Source organism: Sciurus carolinensis, chromosome 9 (assembly GCF_902686445.1).
Source record: "Sciurus carolinensis chromosome 9, mSciCar1.2, whole genome shotgun sequence".
NCBI lineage: Eukaryota > Metazoa > Chordata > Mammalia > Rodentia > Sciuridae > Sciurus > Sciurus carolinensis.
This window is the reverse complement of record NC_062221.1, coordinates 146,395-168,608: the sequence shown is the minus strand read 5'-3', so window position 1 is coordinate 168,608 and position 22,214 is coordinate 146,395. Positions and strand designations below refer to the sequence as shown.

At 50.0% G+C, this 22,214-nt stretch overlaps 1 protein-coding gene across 1 annotated transcript in view; it reads left to right on the top strand.

Annotated features, from left to right (window-relative positions):
• The window catches only part of Wwtr1 (WW domain containing transcription regulator 1), a 125,032-nt gene that overhangs the window by 63,815 nt on the left and 39,003 nt on the right, over positions 1-22,214 (top strand). Inside the window, exon 2 of the mRNA XM_047563552.1 lies at positions 7,715-7,851. Coding sequence (XP_047419508.1) covers positions 7,715-7,851 — 137 coding nt within the window. The remainder of the gene's footprint in view (positions 1-7,714; positions 7,852-22,214) is intronic.

Here is a 22,214-nt window from a genome sequence, read left to right as displayed (position 1 = left end):
ATGAGTCAGGTTTTCCCAAAGTGTTTTCTCGAAAAGCAGCACATTGAGAGTGTCCCCCTCTTTCCCACCCCGGATGAGTGCTGGTAAATAAGCCCATTCAGGAAGCACGCATGTTAAGCTCCCCGTTCCTCTGTGCTGACGGCAGCTCTGCAGGGGCTGGGCTGCCCTGGCTGAGTAGGTGCCCAGACGGAGTCTGCACAAGAGGCCTGGGCTCAGGGGCTCGGGGCTCAGGGCTCAGGGCTCAGGGCTCAGGGCTCAGGGCACGGTCTGTGGTAGACGGAGCATCACAGCTGGGCTCAGTGGAAGTCCTCGTCACGCTGCTGCTAATTTAAACACGTGGAGGCTTCTTGGCGAGGCTGGGATGGAAGTCAGGGATTAGAGCCTGGTGGTTAAAAACACAATCCTGCCATTCATTCGGAATTCCAGAGAACTCTGAGATTCTTTGAATTGGCAAGTGAGTGGTGGAGACCGGAAGCATACACCAAAATAGTGCTTTTCTGGTTTTGTGTCATCTTTTATTAGAAGATCCTAGAAACTCCCCCGATTGCACAAGTTATTATTCCTGTGTCACAGACTGAGGCCACATCGGATGAGCTGCCTAGGTGACAATCTGACCCAACCTTTTAACCATAAATTCTTTGTGGTTTCAAAGCAGGATGAGCTTTCTAATTACCACAGTTCTGTTATGTGAGCAGTCACCTTTATTGTAGGGTGTTTTTATAGCTTTGGGATTTAAACCCTGAAATATTTTGCTAATGGATGTGTCAGCTGTGTACATTTGTATCCGGACTTTTACCTCTTTCTTTTATTCTAATGCATTCGCATATCAGGGGTGGTGGTGTATAGGATCTGGGCAGAATGCAGGATGAATTGTGATCAGTTATAGTGTTGCTAACACTGCTTTGAGACAAGGAATCATCAATTAGGGTGAAAGCAAGAAGGATGACAACTCGGGAAGGTGATTGACAACTTGGGAGGGAGATGGACAGCTCCAGAAGAGCAGTGACATGAGCTGTGTGTCCATTCAGCCACGTCAAGAGGCAGTATTTCATTTTTGATTGTTCAAAAGTGAACTCCCATGACCAAGTGGTCTGCCGGGGTCAGTTCAGCCGAGGGCTACTCACTTTAACATTGTGATCAGGTAGGCCAGCTTGCCCGCTGAGGCGCACTGTGAGGCCAGCGGCCGCAGGGGCAGCGGCTCCTGAGGCTGTGAGCTCTCGCTGTGACCCACCGTGGGGAGGGCGGAGGGGCGACCTGGGTCCAGCTAAGAGAATGAGGCCATGCACAGGCCAGCTGTCTTTGTTCTTGTGGTTGGAACCCATCTCTGGTGTCACTCAGGGGAGTTCATCGCCTCGGCAAAAACCAAAACAAAGGTCCTGTAAGATATGAGTGAGATAGGATGTACCATTTTCTAAGCCTTGAGATTCAGGTAAGAACACATTGCTAGGATGTTGAGCTAGGTTAAAACACAGGTAGTGTTTTCCCTGAAATGCAACCAGTGTTTGCATATTTGTATTCTAATCCTAATTGGGGAAATTTTCAAACTTTAACATAAGCCTTGGGCAAGTCTTCTTGCCATCTGGTGCGGGACTAAAAATTGGCATAGCATTTGTTGACTGTGGACATTAGGTCAAATGGACTTGGCAGGCCCTATCTGAGAATTTATCACATCCAAATCTGTTTCGATTTCCATTTTTAACACTAGTGGGTCTAATCGGATTGGTTCACAAAAAGAAAGTTGCAAAGCTGTTTAGCAATTTTTAAGCAAATCGTCTTCAGCAGATAAATTTGTTGTAACAGTAAGAGAGTAGTGAACTGGCCTAACGAAAAAGTCTTTAGAATCTGATTTTTAAAAATATGACCGTTTGCTTTTACCCTCAGTTGGGCTTGTAAATATCATGGGATTGTGAAAGTATTCTTTTTCAGGTGTCTTCTGTGTGCAGAGCAGTTTGCTGTTCTGCACGGGGTTCTCAGAAGAGCCCCACTCCAATGGAGAAGCATGAGAACCCCCAGATAGGAGGGATCAAGGAGAAGGTCAGGGAGGAGCTGCAGGCCGGGGATGAAGAAAGTGGCCCCGGTGGGACCGAGCTCTGAACCGGTGGCTTTGGCTGCAGGACCCTGGCCAGACGGCCGTAGGCTCCCACCTCCCGGCTGGGCTCCCTTGCACTGCCTCCCAGCTCGTCAGAAACCAGGCAGGGTGGAGGTGGCCGCTGGCCCTGCCCTGGCAGCCCTGTGGATGACGGGCGCCCTGATGGCCACACGAGGGTGAGACTGAGACTTAAAGAAGTGGGGGCCGAGGGAAGAGCTGGGAAGAAGCCCGACCCGGGCCGGCCAGACTCGGCCCATGGACCCGTGCGGCCTGCTGCGGACAGCTGTGGGTCCTTTCAGATGGAAGCCGCTGTGGGCACTCCTATTTTTGTATTGTTGTACTGTTCCCGCAATACAAACTGTATCGCATAGGCTTCTCTGTTTCAGAAAGTCTTTGTTGTGTGGCTTCCTTCCTTAAAGTCAGGTCAAGAACTGGAGGGTCACTCCATCCCAAAACACCGGGCCTTTCCTGGGCAGCAAGAAGCCAGTGGATTCTATTTTTACAGATAAGATCTGATCTTTGCCTTTAATGGTTCTGCTGCTATTCAGGGTTTTATGTTTTTAAATGCTGCTCATTTTCCTACCTACCCTCCTCATGGTGCTGGAGCTTGCCTGGTGGACAGTCCACAGCTGTCGGGTGAACTGCAGCCGGAACCCAGCCTAGGACTGTGCGGGCGGCCTGAGGTGCCCTCAGCCTGCCACCTTGGGAAGGCTGCTGAACTTCACCTGAGACCTGTGACTTTGATGGTCTCAAGGTGTTCAGAACAGGACTGGTTCTGTCTCCCAGGGAGGATCTGGCCCCTTTGTTAGGTGTCTCCCCCTTTCTTCTTCTTTTGTCTTGCGAATATGGGTGCCAATACTAGAATGGGTTCAGGGACTTTAACCCAGTGGGCCCCACAGGATGGGCACCGGTACTGAAGCCCAGGTTCCCTGGTACCTGTGCCTCCACTCTGGTCCTTGCGGAGCCTGCAGACCTGGCAGTCGGCTGCTCAGCGGGAGCCCTGCCGGGAGTGCCTGTGCAGCCAGTGCTTTGCAAAGACTGGAGGAGGGGAAGCCTGCAGGCCATCCCCTTATCCAGGAAAGGTCTGGAGGGAGGTCCAGTGGGTAGGGAGGAGGAAGCAGCCCCAGAGGGGCAGGGCCAGCGGCCAGGACGCTCTCCCCTTCTACTGCAGTGACATTTTAACTCCAGGCTCAGAACTTACCTAATAAGTAAAATGGCTTTCTAAATTTGTGTCTTCATTGAAGAAAACACTTAATCCACAGGGGAAATGGTTTCACACAAGAGTTTTCCATAAGCTACTGTTTATAGCCAAGGACCTTCTCAGCAGAGTGCTGGCCTTCCTTGCCCCTTGGCAAGCCCGGGTCCTGGGAGCTGAAGCAGAGCCTGTCAGTGTGGCTGGAGGCCTGCAGATGGCTTGGGCTTTCTATGACTGAAGGGAGAAGGCTGGCCAGGTGCAGCCCGAGTCCCAGCTGCTAGGCTGAGGCAGGGAGATCACAAGTTCAAGGCCAGCCTCAGGAACTTAGTGAGACACCATCTCAAAATAAAATGTACTAAAGATGTAGCTCTGTGTACAGTTCCCTGGGTTCAATCCCTGTAAAGAGAAAGGGGGGGGGGCTATTGGGAAATGGTGGTAAAAGGGTCTTCCAAGGAAGGGAAAAGACACCTGGTGCAGTGGCTCATACCTGTCATCTCACCATCTGGGGAGGCTGAGGCAGGAGGATTGCAAGTTCAATAGCAGCCTCAGCTACTCAGTGAGACCCTGTCTCATAATGGAAAAGAAAAAGGACTGGGGATGTGGTTCAGTGGTTGAGCACCCCTGGGTTCAATCCCCAGGACAGAAAGAAGAAAAAGGAAGGGGCAAGACAGGCATTGCATTTATCACAGGCACCTCTCCAGCCACGCTGCCCAGGCCCTCACGTGAAACCCTGTGGGGTTTCCTTTAAACGTAGGGAAAACTTTTTGTTGTCAAGAAGCTTTCCTTTCCTGTAGGAACTGGTATTCTGTTCTTTATAAACAACAAGTAATAGATTCGTTTGCCTTCTTACCTGAGCCACAGGACGATACAGAAACAGAAGCCAAACCTGCAGTTTACCTTCGGCGACTCCTCAGTGCCGCCTCCTGCGTCCCGGTGCATCAGTTTTCTGTTTCTCTGTGTCTTATTTGGTTTGTTCTGCAGCACTGGGGAGCATGTATGCAGGGCCTCACGTGGGCCGGGCAAGCCTCCACCGGGGCTCCGTCCCCAGCCCCTTTTCTCCTCTGGTACCTTTGTGAGTGTTCTGGCTTTTGACTGGTGAGGGAAACAATCCCCAATCACTGCTTGAAACCTGGAAAATTCAAAGGAGTGTAGAGAAAAGGAAAAAAAAACCCACCAGGGAATCTATCTTCCATGTATTGCCGTGAATAGTTTAGCATCTTTTTTTTCTTTTTTGTTCCCTTTGAAATATGTAAGTAGTACATATTTATGGAATATGTAGAGTACAAGTGGATTGAATATGTGTGTAAGTACATTCCTCTCCCAGGGGAGGCTGGGAGGAGCTGGGGGAAGGCCGGGATTCCTCCAGCTGCCCTGGGTCCAGAGAAAGGAAGGGACTCCGTCACACGGAGCCCAGATGAGACAGCAGAGTCGAGGACTGAGCAACCTCTTGGGGTTTAGGAGGGCGGGGGCAGAGAGGCAGAGCCTATGCCTCAAATGACCTGCAGGACAGCAGGCTGGGTCTCGCCGCCCTGTGCTCCAGGGCCTCTTGCGAGCAGTGCGCCCCTTGCCTCTGACTGTGGACAGGAGCCAGCCTCTGTCCCATGAGCAGGCGGATACCGGGTCCACTGCCCTGCGCAGACTCGGAATTCCGGGGCCTTTCTTCTCGGAGCAGGACTGCTCACTTCAGGAAGGCTCCCTCCTGGACTTAGTCTTTGGGGAATAGAGTGAGTGACACCTGTAAGTTGCTGGGAACAGAACTGGAAAAGCGGCCGGCCCAGGGCGGGAGTGCGGGACCTCAGGCCTGGGCGAGCGCTGCCCCACGGGTCAGGCCTGCCAGGGTGAGGTGAGGGTAGGAGCTTCCGTTCCAGGGCCCACACAGGCCAGGGGAGGGGGCCTGGCAGGCTGTGGTGCACTCCAGGGTGAGCTGAGGCACCTGCACACCCAGAGCCGCAGGCCGTCCACGTGGGCGGGGACAGTGCAGGGCCAGCACTGGGGAATCCCACCGCTCCAGTTCCCTGGAAGCCGAGCTTCCGATGACAGTGTCCCTGCCTGTCCTCCAACAGGTGGGGGCAGAGTCTGTGGGTCTACTGCTGGCCCTTCCAGCACAGCATGGATGGCCATGGTGTCAGAGCTCCGGAGAGCGTCCTGCCCTTCTGGTCCCAGAGTGGAAAGTCTCTGTGGGAGACGCCTGCCCGGAAGCCTTGCCTCAGCAGGATGGGTCTTGGAGGGATCTTCAGTTTCTTAGCTCGAAGGACTTTGCACAAGGGACTCCACTGAACTCTGACATCTGAACTCTGACACACTGAACTCTGACATCTGAACTCTGACATACTCATCAATTGGTTCCTCACTCTGAAGACCTGTAACAAACCCCCTGAGGCTGCCTGAGTTTCCTCATGCCCAGAGTTGACCAAAGTATTTTACTAAAGCTGTAAACAGAATCACGGTGGTTAAACCAAGGTACCGCTGAGACCATTGTCTTTCTTTCTTTTCTTTTCTTGGTATGGGGATTGAACATAGGTGTGTTTTACCACTGAGCCACATTCCCCAGCCCTTTAAATTTTTTAAAGACATTTTTATTTTGAGATGATCTCACTAAGTTGCTTAGGGCCTCTTGAAGTCGCTGAGGCTGGCCTCGAACCTGCAGTCCTCCTGCCTCAGCCTCGGCGTCCTGCGTCACGGGTGCTCACCCCTGTGCCTGGCGCGGTTGTCTCCCATTTCTTCATCATTTCTATGCTGAGGGAAGTGATCCTCAACCAGTCTTTCCCTATTTTTCCTTAATAAGAAGTCTTGGTTCTTTTATTTTTATCACTCATTTCTACTCTTTTTTTTTTAAGATGGACTGTAAGACTTTAAGACCCTTACTGTAGACATTTGGTAGTTAGACTTAGCTCCCCTTGCTTTGCCAAGGCTGACTCTTTTTTCTCTCAGGCTGGGGGTGGAAGGGCGGCCCACGCATGCATGGGAGTACCTGCCCTGGAGAGGTGAAGACGCACCTCTAGCCCCGTCAGACTTTTTTTGGTGTGTGGTGCTAGAAATTGAACTCGGGTTCTCACCCGTGCTAGGCAAGAGCATCACCCTGTTTATTTTTTGAGACGGGGCCTCTCACTCAGTCGCCCAGGCTGGCCTTGGACTTGCTGTCCTCCGGCCTCAGCCTCCTGGATAGCAGGGATCACAGGTAAGCACCACAACATAGGCTTCTTTAAAGATGTCGGGAAACATCCAGGTTTTCACCAAGGCAATGAATGAATTTCCTATGGTAATAATTTCAGTCTTGGATAAAGAATTTTAATAGCATTTAATTGTGAGAAAGCAGAACAAAATAAAATGAAAAACTGTGAAGATAATATATCTCCAGCTCAAGGAAGTTTCTAGATCTAGGATGGAGCCAAGTGTTGGCAACAGTGACTTTCTGCACTAAAGGGTGGAAAGAGGCTGTCATTATTCAAAATTAGGTCGTGTTCAGCACAAACAGCAGTCTTGCTCCTTCTGTGTCCGAGGATGTGTCCTTGCTGTGTGGGGTTTGCAGGGAAGAGGCAAAGCTAGTGGACGGTCAGAACAAAGGGCGGAAACTCAATTTCTTCTATCAAAGTTTGGTGAATATAGATCCATCAAATGAAAGCATTTATAAAGCGAAGTCAGGCATTAGATGATTCTGCTCTTCTTTTAAAAATATATATAGGGTGCTAGTTGTGGGAGTGCACGCCTCTAATCCCAGTGACTTGGGAGACTGAGCTAAGAGGATCATAAGTTCAAGGCCAGCCTCAGCAACTTAGCAAGACCCTCAGCACTTAAGGAGACCCTGCCTCAAAATAAAAAAATAAAAAATAAGAAAGACTGGGGATGTAGGTCAGTGGTAAATTACCCCTCAGTTCAAGCCCTAGTAATACAAATGAAAAAAAAAAAAAAAAAAAAAAAGAAAGAAACCACCACACTTCAACCCTACCTCTCCGCAATCTGGCACTTGCCACCCCCTGCATGCGCTTCCTGCTCTTCTGTCCTGGGGCCTCACAGCTGCCACCCCGCTGGGCAGAAGGTGAGCTCTGCACGGTCTGTGCCTGGCTGGGTGGAGCCCAGGGTGCTGTTGAGGAGGCGCCTCTTCTGTCAGGTCCCTGCGTGGGAGGGTGTGGGCTCGGCAGGAGGGCCGGGGTCCTGCTCTTGGAGGTGAACTCACCATGGCCTCGGGGCTTGGTTGGCGGAGACCCTGAGGTGCGGTGGGCGTCCGTCCTGCGGTCAGCCAGGCTCTTTCCGAATCTGGGGGCGCCCCCGGGGTGGAGGCCTGGGGGACAGCGCGAAGGTGGTTGAGACCAGGACCATTGGCAGCCGTCGCGGGCGGCTCTGAAGGGCAGAGCAGCGAGGCCTAGCCGTGCTATTACTGATGGGATGACGCTGACAATTTAAAAACCAGCTAATTGTTTTCCTTCTTTTAGTCACACAGAAAAGATCACCACGTGGCAAGACCCTAGGAAGGCGATGAATCAGCCCCTGAGTCACATGAGCCTCCACCCTGCCGTCGCCGCCACACCAGCGCCTCCGAGGTCCATGGCGGTGTCCCCGCCAAACCTGGGTAAGCCCCAAGCTCAGCTCCTGCCTCTCGGCCTCCCAGTGCCCGAGGGCCTCTCCCCTCCCGTGGCCGCCCTCTCTGCCTCCCTTGCTCCTTTCCTTGGCCTCTCTGCCCCGTAAGTGTGCAGGGCAGTGCTGGCCTCTGCTGTTCTCCCGCTGGGTCCCTTGGAAGCTCACCCGGCCTCCAGTCTTCATCTAGACCAAGGCAGGCAGGCCACACGTCCCTTCCTGTGCGTTTGGACCTGGAGACTGAACGACATATGTCTGACAGCAGGTGAAGCCCTCCCAGGCCATTAAACAGGTTTTGTCAAAAACGCTCCTGTTTTCAGACTTTTCCATGTAAGACTAAATATCCAGATACTGCTTCATCCCCGGAACAGTTGATTGAGAGGAGTGAAAAGCCCCTCCTGCTGGATTTCCAGGATGGATGGGGTAAAAGTGAAAGCGTCACCCCCGACACCCTTTCCCTTGAGGTGCTCAGCCGTGCGTAGGACTCGAACGGACCCCATCTTTTCTAGGAGGTCTGCGCCCTTGGCGCACAGCTTGCAGGTGTGCATCGTGTCCGAGAGCAGAGGCCTTGGCTCCCCTCCCTCCCTTCTTACCTAACGGGCAGATCAAGGCAAGGGCCCCAGTCCTCCTGTGAGCAGGGGAAAGCCAAGCTTCCCGCCAAGCTTCCCGCTTGTGTACCGTCCCGAATGTGTACGTGCTGCTGCTGGAAGCAGTCACCGTGCCGTGCGTACACCCCGCGCGCTGGGCTGGGGCGCACACCTGTGACCCCGACGACTGGGGGTGGGGAGCTGAGGCAGGAGGACCACAGGTTCAAAGCCAGCCTCAGCAACGTGGTGAGACCCTGTCTCAAAATAAAACTGAAATGGCGAGGGGCGTAGCTCTGTGGTAAAGCACCCCTGGATTTAATCGCCCGTAAAAAACACACACAAGACACCCCACGTTAGGTTTAAACTAGTTTCACGGTTCCATCCATCTTCAACTTGATCAAACATTCTAAAAGTCGACTGTTAAAGTTCTGACTTTTCTCCTGGTGCTCGGGTTTGAACCCAGGGCCTCAGGTGCTCTACCATTACATGCATGCCCTGTCCTAGATCTTACGTCGTAATCTGTTATAATGGACAAGAATATTTCACAGGCCTGATTAGGAAAATTCTGCACCTCACAGAGGTGCTCAAAAAGCAGGCCTTCCTCCAGGCTCTGTGGCCTCCGCCCCGTCGTTCCTGCGGCCAGGTGGTGTTTCTGTGTGTGTTTACGCAGTGCTAGCTTTGTATACCACTGTGCTGCACTGAATCTTGCCTCTTCCACTTCTGTCCTGGTGCATTTAGAGCTGCCTCCTGCTTTTCAAACATTGCCTCACAGTACCAGATGTGGATGTGCTACAATTAACGTATTTAACTAGCCCGGATCTGACTGCTACTTAGGCTACCAGTGTATTGTTAGTAAATACGATATGCAATCATTGCACTTGGTTGTACTCTGTTTTTATGCACTTTCCTTAATTTTTAAAAATTGCATGACAAACTGGGTGTGGTGGCATGTGCCTATAATTAATTCCAGAGACTCGGGAGGCTGAGGCAGGAGGATCACAAATTTGAGGTCCCCTGGCAACTTAGCCAGAGACCTTCTTAAAATAAAAATGGAAAGGACTGGGGATGTAGCTTAGTGGTAGAGTGTCCCTGGGTTCAATCCCTTATACTGCAACACAAATAAAAACCACCAGCAACAAAAGACCCACACTAGTGAAGCATATCTGCAGGAGTCGTGACCCGAACGTTTGGAACCATGTGCACCTGTGGCTGAGCGAAGCACCTTACCTTCCAGGTTTCTAAGACGTTAAGAGCGACACATTTCCTAAGATGTGCAGTCTGGGGTTTCCCCATGATATTTGAGTATGTGCCCTTTTATAGAGTTGGCTGTGGAGAATCACAGATGAGTTGCAAGGAGGGAAACATAACCAGGAACACCAAGCGAGTTCCAAAGACGGGAGAAAACCTAGAGACTCACTCTGTGGTCCCGGTACCCAGTGCCTCACTCGGGACCTTGCATTTCAAGGCCGACCTCTGCCCGACTCACGCTCATCACTATCAGTCTTTGAGAATGACGAGGTCAGGCCGGGAGGGGCGGGCAGCCTGTCATCCCAGCTGCCCAGGAGGCAGGGGAGCCCAAGTACCAAGCCAGCCTGCACAGCCGAGTGAGACCCTGCCTCAAAATCAAAAATCAAACACCAACAGAGCTGGCGGTGCAGCTCCGTGCAGAGACCCCTGGTTTAAGACCCAGCACTGAAATAAATAAATAAATAAATACATAAAATCAGACCCCTTTCCTCCTCCTCATCCTTTTCTTTTTTGGGGTGGGGGAGGTACCAGGGATTGAACTTGGGGGCACTTGCCCACTGAGCCGCACCCTATTCTATTTTAGTATTTTATTTAGAGACAGGGGCTCAGTTGCTTAGGGCCTCAATTTAGCTGAGGCTGGCTTTGAACTCGTGATCCTTCTGCCTCAGCCTCCTGAGTCACTGGGATTGTAGGCTGAGCCACAGCACCCATCCTCCTCATTCTTTAATTTATAACTCAGATACTTTTCAGTGGAATCTAGGTGGCAAACGAGTGAACTTAAGTGATGCCCCATAATGATGTGTATGTACACATGAAAATGACATCAAAGTAAATAGCATTACTCTCAGGTGACAGAATTAGTCCCTTTTCATAGCTGACTTCATATGTTGCTAGAGCTGTGATACAATTGGTGACATGGTTAAATACATCATAAATAAATCTCCTTTTATTGAAGCCTCTCATTTCTGGGAGGGGAGTACTAAGAATTTAACCCAGGGGCGATTTACCGCTGAACCACATCCCAGCCCTTCTTAGCGTTTTTATTGAGGCAGGATCTCACTTAGTTGCTAGGGCCTCACTAAGTTGCCGAGGGTGGCCTTGAGCTTGTGGTCCTCCTGTCTCTGCCTCCTGAGGTGCTGGGATGACCGGCACGTGCCACCACGCCCAGCGAGGGCCCTCATTTTTCTGTAGGTTAGGTATATGGACTTGGGAGTCAGATTGCCGGAAAATGTGCCTTGCTCTGCCAGTTACCAGCCTGGTGACCCTGTGAGATTAGAGGATCGTGTCTCAGTTTCCCTGTGCGCAGAGCGGGGATCATTAATATGTAAGGAAATGACGAGTCTGTATGTGTAAAACGCTTAGAACTGTATGTGGCACCTAATAAGCTACGATAGGTGGGTTTTGTTTGTTTTGTGGTGCTGGGCTGGAACCCAGTGCATCTTGGCCACTGAGCCACGCCCGACCTCTCTCCACTTCTTATGTTTAGGCAGTCTCACTACCTTGCCCAGGCTGTCCGGGACTTCTGGTCCCTGCCTCGGCCTCCTGAGTAGCTGGGCTCAGCTTGTGCCACCACGCCTGGCTCCCTAAATGTCTACTCTTATCATCATCACTCTTTGTGGGAAGAACAGCTTTCTTTTTCATATTTCAGTTAACTATGGCACCTTATATTTTCAGAGCATTTTATTGTTCCTCATAATGACTTTCAAGGAGGATCTACTGGGGCTGGTGAGATCCCAGGGCTGTCCGTGAGGAGCACCCTGGTTACCTTCAGGGAGGATGGTGCCTCTGGGATTCAGCTCTCCCTGCCTAGAAGCTCCTTGTCCTGGGCATCTTACTCCCCAGGACTTTCCATAGGGCCCTGACGGTGGACGGTGAATCCCGGTGTCTTCATGGCCAGGGGAGAGCCAGCCTGTGGGCAGGACTTGTAGAGCAGCCTGGCAGATTTGCTGTGTGGTGGTCCCCTGAGTTTCCAGACACCCAGGAGAAGTGAGACAGGCTCTGAAGGGGACTGTGGCCGAAGGCGAGGACGCCTGGCCTTCCACTTCCTTCAGACAGCCGCCTCCAGCGCGGCGTGGTTTCTGACTGAAACCCCAGTCTTCCTGTTTGCCGACGGGGCTACTGTAAGGCTTGGTTCTGTCCAGCAGACCAGTGCCCTTCAAGTCTGGATCCCAGACCTTGCCTGGGAATGACGGACAGGAAGGCCCGGGGCACTGGGACCGCGAGAGGAGAGGCCACGTGGGGAAGTCCTCCGCGCCGGCGAGGCGCAGAGCCCTCACTTCTAAGTGACGCAGTGAAGGCATAAAGTCCTGTACATGTTCACGTATGAAAGCTGACTTTTTTTTTCCAGAACATAAACCAGATAGAATTTCATGTTTTAAGAAGTCCGTTGACCTTAATTACTATTAATACCCCTTAACATTTTTTAAAGGAAAAAAAAAAATGAGATAAGGGGAAAAGAGAAAAGACTGTCCACCTGTATGACTGTAGATCAGGGCCTGGGGAGAGTGGAGCCCGCTCCTGAACTTGGTCCTGGGTTAGGGTGTGCGTGGAGGGTGGGGGTCCCTTCCGAAGCAGTTAATGGGAAGACGCTGGAGTCAGAAGCCGTTTCCCTTGGGTTAGGTATTTATTACTTGGCTTAGTTATTTAACTTTTCCGAGGCTCATTTTCCTTTCTGTAATGTGGTGGTAACGTGGTAGCCACCTGATACAGCTGGTAGCAGTATGTAGGGTCCATGCCTGGCCCATAGCAAGCCTGCAAAGAAATGTGTTCTTGCAACCCCTGTTGTGAGCTGGTGGCGTGGACTGCCCGAGTTCTCAGGGAGGAGCCTTTGTGCTCCCTGAGAAGAAAGCCACGCTGCCTGTCCCTCAGGAGAGGCCAGCTGCGTTACGGCGATTTGCCGTTTGGGCACTTTGGCTACAAATTGTGATACTAGCTGGTGCTGCAACCTGAAATGATCTTTAACCTCAGACAGTGGTTGTGAGATGAGGAAAAGCAAGCTCGCCACCCGGCCCCGTCACCGTCAGACCGCGGGGAGGAATCAGAGAAGCCGTCACCCTTTGAGTTCTACGGGAAGAGAGTCTCCCCCGCTGCAAGTAGAGACGCGTATCAGGATGCAGATATTGAAACACACCCCCATGTTTTAAAGTGCTTTCACCAAGGGAATGTGACATGCGGTTTTTGGCCTTTTTGGTGACAATCCTGGCGGTCAAAAAGCTGACTGTGCGGGCTTGGTCACACATTAACAGAACTTAGGGGTGGATTGAGGCTCCAACCTGGGTTGCCAGCCTCCTCCAGACAGTGCAGGAAAAATAAAGACCGGGTACCAACCTCACCAGACTGCCAGTCCCGGCCTCTCCAGAAACTCGGAAAAGTGCAGCCAGGATTTTTAATACCATAGGAATGTTTTAAAGATCTGCACATGCAGACACACACACACACACACACACACACACACACACTTCCTTTGAAGCCAGGCCGTCCGCTGGCCCAGAGTCCGAGTCCCGCAGGTCTGTGTCTCCATCTGCACTCAAATCATAAACACATGTCGGCTTCTTTCCCAGGGCTTGCTTTTCAAGACAAGACGGAAAATCTTGTCTGTGCTCAGCTTGCTAAATTGGCTCATTCTCCCTTCTACAAAGTGCACAAAGGCCCTTAAAAACATTTTATCAAAAGCAAATAAAATAGCTAAGGGATTCCACAGCCTGGTGTTGCCTAAAGCAAGTAGAGAGGGATCCTTAAAGTTCAAAGTCAAATAGACTAGGGATCTTGTTTTCCTTTTTCTATTTCTTCCTTTCTAATAAAAACATTATTAAATTCATTTAATACATGTGATGTTTGACAATTTCAGGAATATGTGGTGATTACATTGTTTGTAAATCCTACATTGCCTTTTGCTCAGAGAAGCAAATCAACATCATATCTTAATACAGCCTAGTACATCTTAAGAACTGCATTAGACAATTTTGCTTATTGGCAAACTGAGTTCACTGTGTTCACCATTAAGGGTTCCTTTCCTAAAACTGTCCCTTCAGGATCTAATTTACAAGCCTGGGATTCACTGAACTCTTATATCCATTTTTCTTGAGCAAAAGCGTATGTTAGAAAAAATGTTGAGGAGCTGGGGAGATAGCTCAGCTGGTAGAGCGCTTGCCTTGCAAGCACAAGGCCCTGGGTTCAATCCCCAGCACCGCAAAAAAAAAAAAGAAAAAAAAAAAATTCAGGCCAGCCACAGTGACGCATACCTGTAATCCCAGCAGCTCAGGAGGCTGAGGCAGGAGGACCACAAGTTTAAAACCAGCCTCAGCAACTTAGGCCCTAAGCAACGTAGCAGGACCCTATGTCTAAAGAAAAAATAAAAAGGGCTGGGGATGTGGCTCAGTGGTTAAGCACCCCTGGGTTCAATCCCTGCCCCCGCCTAAAAAGTTTGAGAGTGAGAGAAGAGATGTACTTTTTTTAGTTTAAACTTTATTATTAATTCCTTTTTGATTGTCACTGAAACTCCAAAAGAAACCAAGAAGTCAGAGAAGTGGTCTCAAGGTAGTAATCAAAATGTACTTTAGATTGGCAAAACTTGGTAAATGATCATGCCAGCACTTTAACCCAAAAATGACTCGCCGTTACAGGAGTAGCCCTCCTTTTGCACAACGGTTGATTTTGAATGCACTTGTGTAATTCTACAACGTAAGTCTTGAGGGCACAGATTTTTCTCTATTTTGTTCTCTCTATTTTGTTCCCTCACGAAGGTGCTTTGCCACTGAGCTACTTCACCGGTCCTTTTTATTTTTTTGTTTTCAGAGTGTCTGGCTAAATTCCTGGGATTGGCCTTGAACTTGAGATCCTCCTGCCTGTCCGCCTGCCAGGTGTCTGGGATTATAGGTGTGCGCCACTGTGCCTGGCCAGAGATTCTTGATAAATAATTGAAAAAAAAAAGGCAAATGTTGTCATTTACATACTTTAAAAAACCTCTAGCCTCAAAACTGGTAAAAGGTGATATGTGATGTTCATGGTTGCTGTAATTATGTGGAGGCAGCAGAGGGAAAGGTACATCTTTTCTTTCTGATCACATTTACGAGGTGGGATCGTGGCAGACTTATCTGGCTGCTGTGATTTTTCTGGCGTGAATGTTCCTACCATTTTTGTTTAACTGTGTGGTTTGTGCAGCATAAATTAGCCTAGATGCTCGTGCCCAGACACCCCCCATCCAAAGGCAAACAAGAAAAACCTGCGCACTTTACTGGGAGGGTGGAGGTGGGGGATGTTGGTGGGATTGTTGTGGTGGAAACTGTGTTTGTGGGGTTCCTGGTGGGCACAGGAAGAGGGGAAAGTGTTCCTGTTCTAACTGGGTTTTTCTGATTGGAGAAGAAGGCAGAGTTTCCTAAACACTATAGAAAAATCACTATTTTTTTTCTTAAATAGATTTGAGGAAACTATTGTCTGTTGTCAAAATTCTCTCGATTCCACAAGGAAGACTGTTCTTCTTTGGGGCTTCCAGGAGCCTTTCTTTTAAGAAATAAGTGAAATGACTGGACGTGATGGCACACACCTGCACCCCCGCAAGTCGGGAGGCCGAGGCAGGAGGATCACAAGTTCAAGGCCAGCCTGTGCCACTTAGCGAGACTCTGTCTCAAAATTAAAAAAAACAACAACAAAAAACAGGAAAGAGGAGGGAGAAGGATAGGGAATTATGCAAATTGAGGCTTTAAAAGATTGTTTGATCAACTTTCTATTATTCATTTGATGATTTACTGTGGTGCTGGAGAGGGTGTGGAGGTGGAGCCCGGGTCTCTGAACCTGCCAGGCAAGGGCTCCCCTTGAGCAGCACCCCAGCCTTGTTTCAGATTTTTCTTGTATGTAATAAAGTGGGATATGATAGTCAATAAAGAAATAAACCTTGTATTTTCCTGAGTATATTCCAGTTATCTTAATGTGGGAGAATTTTTTCTGGATCAGTTTTCTTCTGATGTATTAAAATTAGATGATGAAGACGTGTGAATTTTCCTAATGTGAAATTTAAGTAGAATATCTCTTCTTCCATAAGTAGTATTAAGAACCATGAAAAACGTTTGATGTTGCAATGTTCAAAATATTCTCCAAAATAAAATCCCCTCAGTGTGCTGGAGGGACTCTGGAGAAGCCGTGTAGAGATGCGTTGCTGAGGGCAGCCGGTAGCTGACGCACGCAGCGTGAAAAGAGCATCGCTGAAACCCGCACAGTAATGGTCACCGCCTGAGACACGTGCAAGCCTTTACTAGAGCACTCTAATTTTGTCCAGCTGGCGGGATTGTCTATGCTATGATGATGATTTTGGTTTTTACAAAGGCCGTCTAGAGTCCCCTTTCCCACACACTAAGCTTCTTGCGGACAGGGACCTCGCTCCCTACCTGGATATCTAGTCCTCACCGTGCGTTGTGTGTCCTGTGTACTATGTTGTGGGATAAATTCATTCGGTGACTCAGTGATGTGTTCTTAAATGTTAATAGTGATTAGAGTTAGGCCTTTGACTTATGGGAGATTTCTCCTATTTTCTTGGCAGTACAGTTATTTTACTTTTATATTAAACAAAAGAACAAAATAAAACAAAGGAGACCCACTTGGTACCCTGAGCTTCTGGTGGTGGGAGGGAGAATGGGGTGTTGGGAAGAAAGCTCCAGACCCCAAGTGTAGTCCAGGTAAGGCCAGGAATGCCCAGGCCTCTGCGGTTGGCCGGGTCTGCTTATGGCCGAGTCCTCACTGGTCTCTACCATCCGTCTCTCCTAGCGCGGTCTGGGTCTGCCCCGGGTTGGCTGCCTTGGCGCGCGTCTGAGTCCTGCGCCTCTGGGATCTGGGAGCCTGTTCCTCCCAGGACGGCAAGCGCAGGCTGCTGCTGGGGGGAATGGCACCGGCCACCACGGGGAAGCCTGTGTTGAGGGCGCGGGGCGGGTCTGGGGCGGTGCCGTGCTCAAGCGCTCTGAAGATTCGGAGCGTCAGCAGGTGAGACCTTCAGCCTGTGACTGGAGAAGGCCATTGTAACGAAGCAGGAAACCCCGCTCAGACATACAGCCCTGGCCATCTGCGGAACCTGGAGTCTGCCCACCCACGTTTGGAAGGGACTCTGTCTGCAGTGCTCCTGTCTTCATGGCCCTGGCTTTTGTCATTTTGGCATTTGTTGTCAGTGGGCTTATGAGCACTGGGTGAGTGAATGCTGAAGCAGCTTTCCAGAGAGTTCTGACCCTAATCATACCCAGTAGACTTCAAAAAGCAAGGGAACAAGTTCCTGCTGAGGATCCAGATTACTGAGCGATGTTGTCGAAGCTCCCTGGGTAAGCGTGTCGGCCGACTCTCCGCTCTGTGTGCTGCAGGTGGGCCTGGAGCCAGGTCTCTGCAGCCTGCCTGGGCAGAACGCGCACCCCCCGGCCCCAGAGGAGACGGAGGCCAGGGTCAGCTTTGACTCAGGCCTTCCTTGGTGCACCACCTTAATTTATTTCTTTCTCTTTAATGAAGTCTAATCTCTTCACCGTGCTGTGGATCTCTGCTGGGAATTTCAAAAATACATTGATGTTTAGTTCTGCCTGTGGCTGGGTTCTAGCAGTTAGCTCTCAGGAACGTCCCTGCTCTGCAGGAAGGTTAAAGGCCTTGGGGTTCTGGGATGGCTTGTCATTCAGCCACTTGCCCCAGATTGGTAAGTGCTGAGTGACACTTTGACACTTCTCTTTGATCTCTGAGAAGCCCCTGGTGACGTTGCCGCCTGTGTGTGATCATCGCCCCCAGCTGGGTATCAGCTGATTGATTTCTTCTTCCTTTCTGGAGGCTAAATTTATTCCCCGAGTGTTCCGCAGTTGCTGGTGGTCAGGAACAGCTGTTCCGTGCTCTACTCGAATGCTCCTCTGTGGCCAAGTCCCCGGATCATACCCCATGGGAAGGCAGGAAAACAAGGCAGTGGTAATGTTTTCTCCTTACATGCTAAAAAGAGGAAGAACACCCCTCTCCCTGGTTAAAGCCAAAACAGAGGCAAACAAAAATGTATTCAAGGCAACAAGATTCAAGAATGTTAACTTTTCCTTCAGGTTATATAATTGCTGTTAGGTCTTTATAGGTAATGTTATTTAGCCAAAAATGAGAAAATAAAAATTTTACTGTGATTTTACCATTCAAAATCATACTAGCATTTTCTCATCTATCTCTTTTTTAAATATAAACCTAAATCAAAAAGTTGGGAAATTCTCTACATTCATTGTGTGTGTGTGTCTGTGTGTGTCTGTGTCTGTGTGTGTCTGTGAGTATGGCCATTTATTTATTTATTGGTACTGGGAATTGAACCCAGGGACGGTCTACAACCCAGCCCTTTTCATTTCTTGAGACAGAGTCTTGCAGAGTTACAGAGGCTGGCCTCAAACTCCTGCCTCCTGTTGGCTGGGATCACAGGTATGTGCCACAGCACCCAGCTGTGGCCTACCCTTTAAATTCACTGTATCATGAGATCTTTCCACGTCAGTAAATACTTTTCTAAAATATTTTTATGAACCATTTTTATTAGAAAAGTACCTTAAGCATGTGGCAGAAACATTCAAATAGTTCCAAAGGGTGTTAACAAGTGGTCTGTCTCTTGGCCACCATGACCCCCAGCCCTTTGTCCCTGCGACAGATGGCCCTGCCAGCAGCTTCCTGACCGCTGGACGTGTTCTACACAGGCACACACATGTGAATGGAGGGGGCTTTTCAGACTTAACACACTGTAGAGAGCTTGCTAAATTTGTACCTACTGATTTTTTCATCTTTGTTAGCAACATATAATATTCCACTCAGTTGGTGCACCATATACTTTAACCAGTCCCTGGTGCTGAATGTTTAGTTTTTTTCCCTGATTGATCACTGTTCTTGAACAGTGCTTGCATGGAAGTTCTTGTGCCATAGGTTGTTTGTATCTAGTATAGTTTTGCCAAAGTAGAATTCTTAAGTCAGAGTATATACATTTAAAATTTTAACTGTTACTCCATTTCTTTCCTAAAAGGTTACACCAGTCATGCTGCTACCAATAAAGTACTTCTTTCCTCATATGTTGGTTATTAAAGTCCATTATCAAACTTTTTAGTCCTTACAATTCAGATGGATACAAGCTAGAGTCTCATTATCTTAATTTTTTATGTTATGAGTGGACTTAGAGGCATTCTTTTGTTTATAAATCTTTGTCATGTTAATGTCTGCAGTGTTCCTTGTGTAAATTTATTTAACCAATTGTAAAACCAGGGCCTTGATTTATTGAACTACTTTAGTTGAGAGACGTAAGTTGATTCTACTTTTTATCTATTTAAATGATGTTGTCATACATATTTTGACTCATTTTTTTTGTCTACCTTTAACTTTTTCATTTTTCTAGTTTCTTTGGAATTTTCATTTGTGAGTAAAGTATAAAAATTCCTTAAAAAGCACAAATTTGACATGGTGTGCTTTTATCAAACTAAACAAGGAATTTGAAATCCACCCTGTATTGAGGGGTGATTTTTTTGGGGGGTATTACATTCTTTTTTTTTTTTAAATGATCTGAGATTGCCACAAAGCATCGTGTCAGCCAGCACCTGCTTCCCACGCCCTGCGTGTCGGCATTTCGTCCCCGTGCCTTGACTCGGCCGGCACGCCGGTGCCCCTGGAAGGCAGTTTGCTTCTCACGCGTGTCCCGTGTTTCTTTCCACGTTGTTTTCTTCCTTTTTCTTTTCAGTATTACGTTTGTCAGACACCAGTGAAGAGTGAGTTGTGAGTTTTGAATTTTGCCAAGACATAAATACTTGCAGAACTTGAAAGAAAGTGAGAGAGAGAGAGAGAGAAGGAGAGAAGGAGAGAGAGAGAGAAGGAGAGAGAGAGAGAAGGAGAGAAGGAGAGAGAGAGAGAGAGAGAGAGAGAGAAGGAGAGAAGGAGAGAGAGAGAGAAGGAGAGAAGGAGAGAGAGAGAGAAGGAGGAAGGAAGGAAGGGAGGGAGGGAGGGAGGGAGGGAGGGAGGGAGGGTGTCTCCCTGGTGCTGGCCCACGAGACTCCAGTACCTGCCGCTGAGCTTCTGTCTGGATACGGACAGGTACCCTCGAGCTCCAGTGTGGCGCGTTGCTCTGGTGCCTGGATTAGGTGGAGAGCATGGTCCCCGCCCTCCTGGTGCCCAGGAAGCTCTTCTCAGGGTCTCTGGCACTTGCCCAGCTCTCGTGTTGCCCTCCTGCTGCTCCCGCCTGGGCCCGGGACAGGGGAGTGCCTCCAGGCGCTCTCTCCAGAGCCGGAGGCCTGCTCTGCGGCTCGACTTCTAAGGGCGCCACACTGTTCCTGCAGGGTGCGTTGCCTGAGGTGTCCTTCTTCAGTGTGTTCTCATTTCCTGTCCCTCCTCCGTCCTCCTGGCCCTCTGGCTTGTTTACTCTTCCTCCTGTCGGGCAGGCCAAAGTGCAGCAGCGCCCACCTCGCGGGCCCCGGGAGGCCAGGCCTTCCTCGGTCAGCACCTTGGTGCCCCAGCTTCTTCCAGGGACACCTGTGATTTTCGTCCCGAGTGGTCTTGTCTTCAGGGCAGCTGCACAGGGGTGTTCCTTCCGAGAGACCCTCGCAGCCAGTCCTGCTGCAGGGTAACTGTCCTGTCTTCCCAAACTGCTTCCCACACACGGGAATGACCCCAGTAGCAGTGGGGTGGGGTGGCATCGCCTAGCTCACTTCACAGCCAGGACTCTGCCTTCCAACACCGATCGGCTGGGGCTGAGATGTGCCTCGCCTGGCCCAGCCAGGCTCTAGCATCGCAGGAAAGACAGACAAACCCCAGCAGACTGCTCATCGGGGGCTCCCCGAAGGTCAGTCGTGCCTCAGGACCGGGCCTGGAGTCAGTGCAGTTTCTCTGGACCCTACCAAGGAATTTTTAACCTCCAGGGTTTGGAGTCTGTGTCACAAAGGTTTTGTTTTTAAGTATGTTGCATTTTATTTTGAAATAATCTTAGGCTTCAGAAGAGTTTCAAACATTGCACAAGATGTCCTATATGTTCTTTGCCCAGATCTTTGCTTGCAAAGAAAGACACATTTACTTCTCTCTCTCTCTGTACACTTTTTTTCTGAACCATTTAAGATGAAGTTGTAGACGTCATGCTGCTTTACCCTGAAACACATCAGACTGTGTTTCCTAAAGGGACGTATTCTTACACCAGCACGATGCAGGTGGCCTGACCCAACACTGTTATCTAAGACACAGCCCACGTGTGCACGTCTTTAGTTCCCTGATGATGCCGTTCTGGCTCTCTTTACTTCTGGTCCAGGAGCTCAAGGAAGATCATGCATTGCATTTAGTTGTCTTGTCTCCTTAACTTCTTTTCTTTTGTTTCTTTCTTTCTTTCTTCCTTTTTTCTTGGTACTGGGGGTCAAACCCAGGGCCCAACACATGATAGGCAAATGCTCTGTCATTGAGGCCCCCACCCCGTTCCTTTTCCTTTTCTTTCTATTGTGCCTATCAGGAGGCACGCAGTGCTGATTTGTTCTGGTACTGGGTCTCAGCGGGGTCGCTGGGCTCAGGAAGAGGGGCGCAGCTGCGTGTGTCAGGTGACTCGTTCAGTGAGCATGTTCGGTAAAGACGGTAAGGTGAGTAAGCTTTCGGTCTACCAGGTCTCCCGAAGCTGTGCCCGAGGCCATGAAGTCTTTCCCTTTGGAGCGGCTGGAGAATGTTGTCATTTGACAGGGGATCTGTGTGGCCATACACGGAGGTAGATTCGTGGTGAAATGCTGACACTCCCATCCAATTTTTCCCTGATCTTTCCCTTTATAGAGCACAGAATGCAAAAGGAAAAAGAGCGATCAAGTTCGGGTAAAGAGACTGTGGCTGAGAGAACTACGAATCCAGCGAACAGAGCGCAGACCACAGACCCTGTGGTTCTCCAAGTGCTGCAGAGCCGGCTCAGAGACCCCGGGGGCGCTTGTGAACAGGGACGGGACTCTGTGCTGGGAGTCAGGACGTCCACCAGGCCAGGGCTTGTGTGGGGCCAGGAGAAGGGTTCTTCCAGGCGTAGAGACCCAAGCCATGATCCTGTCGGCCATCCGGACTCAGCGACCCAGGGTCCCGTCAGTGACACGAGGAGTTTGGGGAGGTTTTCGGTCACCCTCACTCGGGGTGGTGGCTTGGTCTTGCAGGACCAGCCAGTAGCCGCAGAGGACAGATGCGTGTGCCCCACACACCCAGGGCAGTGCAAGGACAGCATGCAGAGGCCTGAGCTGTCCGTCCCCGTGTGTCGTGGGCTTGTCTTCGAGGGCAGAGCCCTCCTGGCACCCGTCCTGATACAGTCTCCAGCCAAGTGCTCTGCTTTGTTTTGCTTGGGACCAGACCTCCTGCAGGAGGGGTGGGAGCCGGGCTGCTCTGGTTTCTCTACCCTCCACCCCAGCCCTGCCGAACCCCTTCTCCTTTTCTCTCAGAGGATCCCGGGTCGCTGCACAGGGCCGAGAGCGGTGAGGACTCTGACCCCAGGAGCTTCCCTCGTCCTTCACACTGCTCGGCCGACTCAGGGCTCCCAGAATGTCTTCCTATTTGTATTTTTTCAGGAACTTTTATT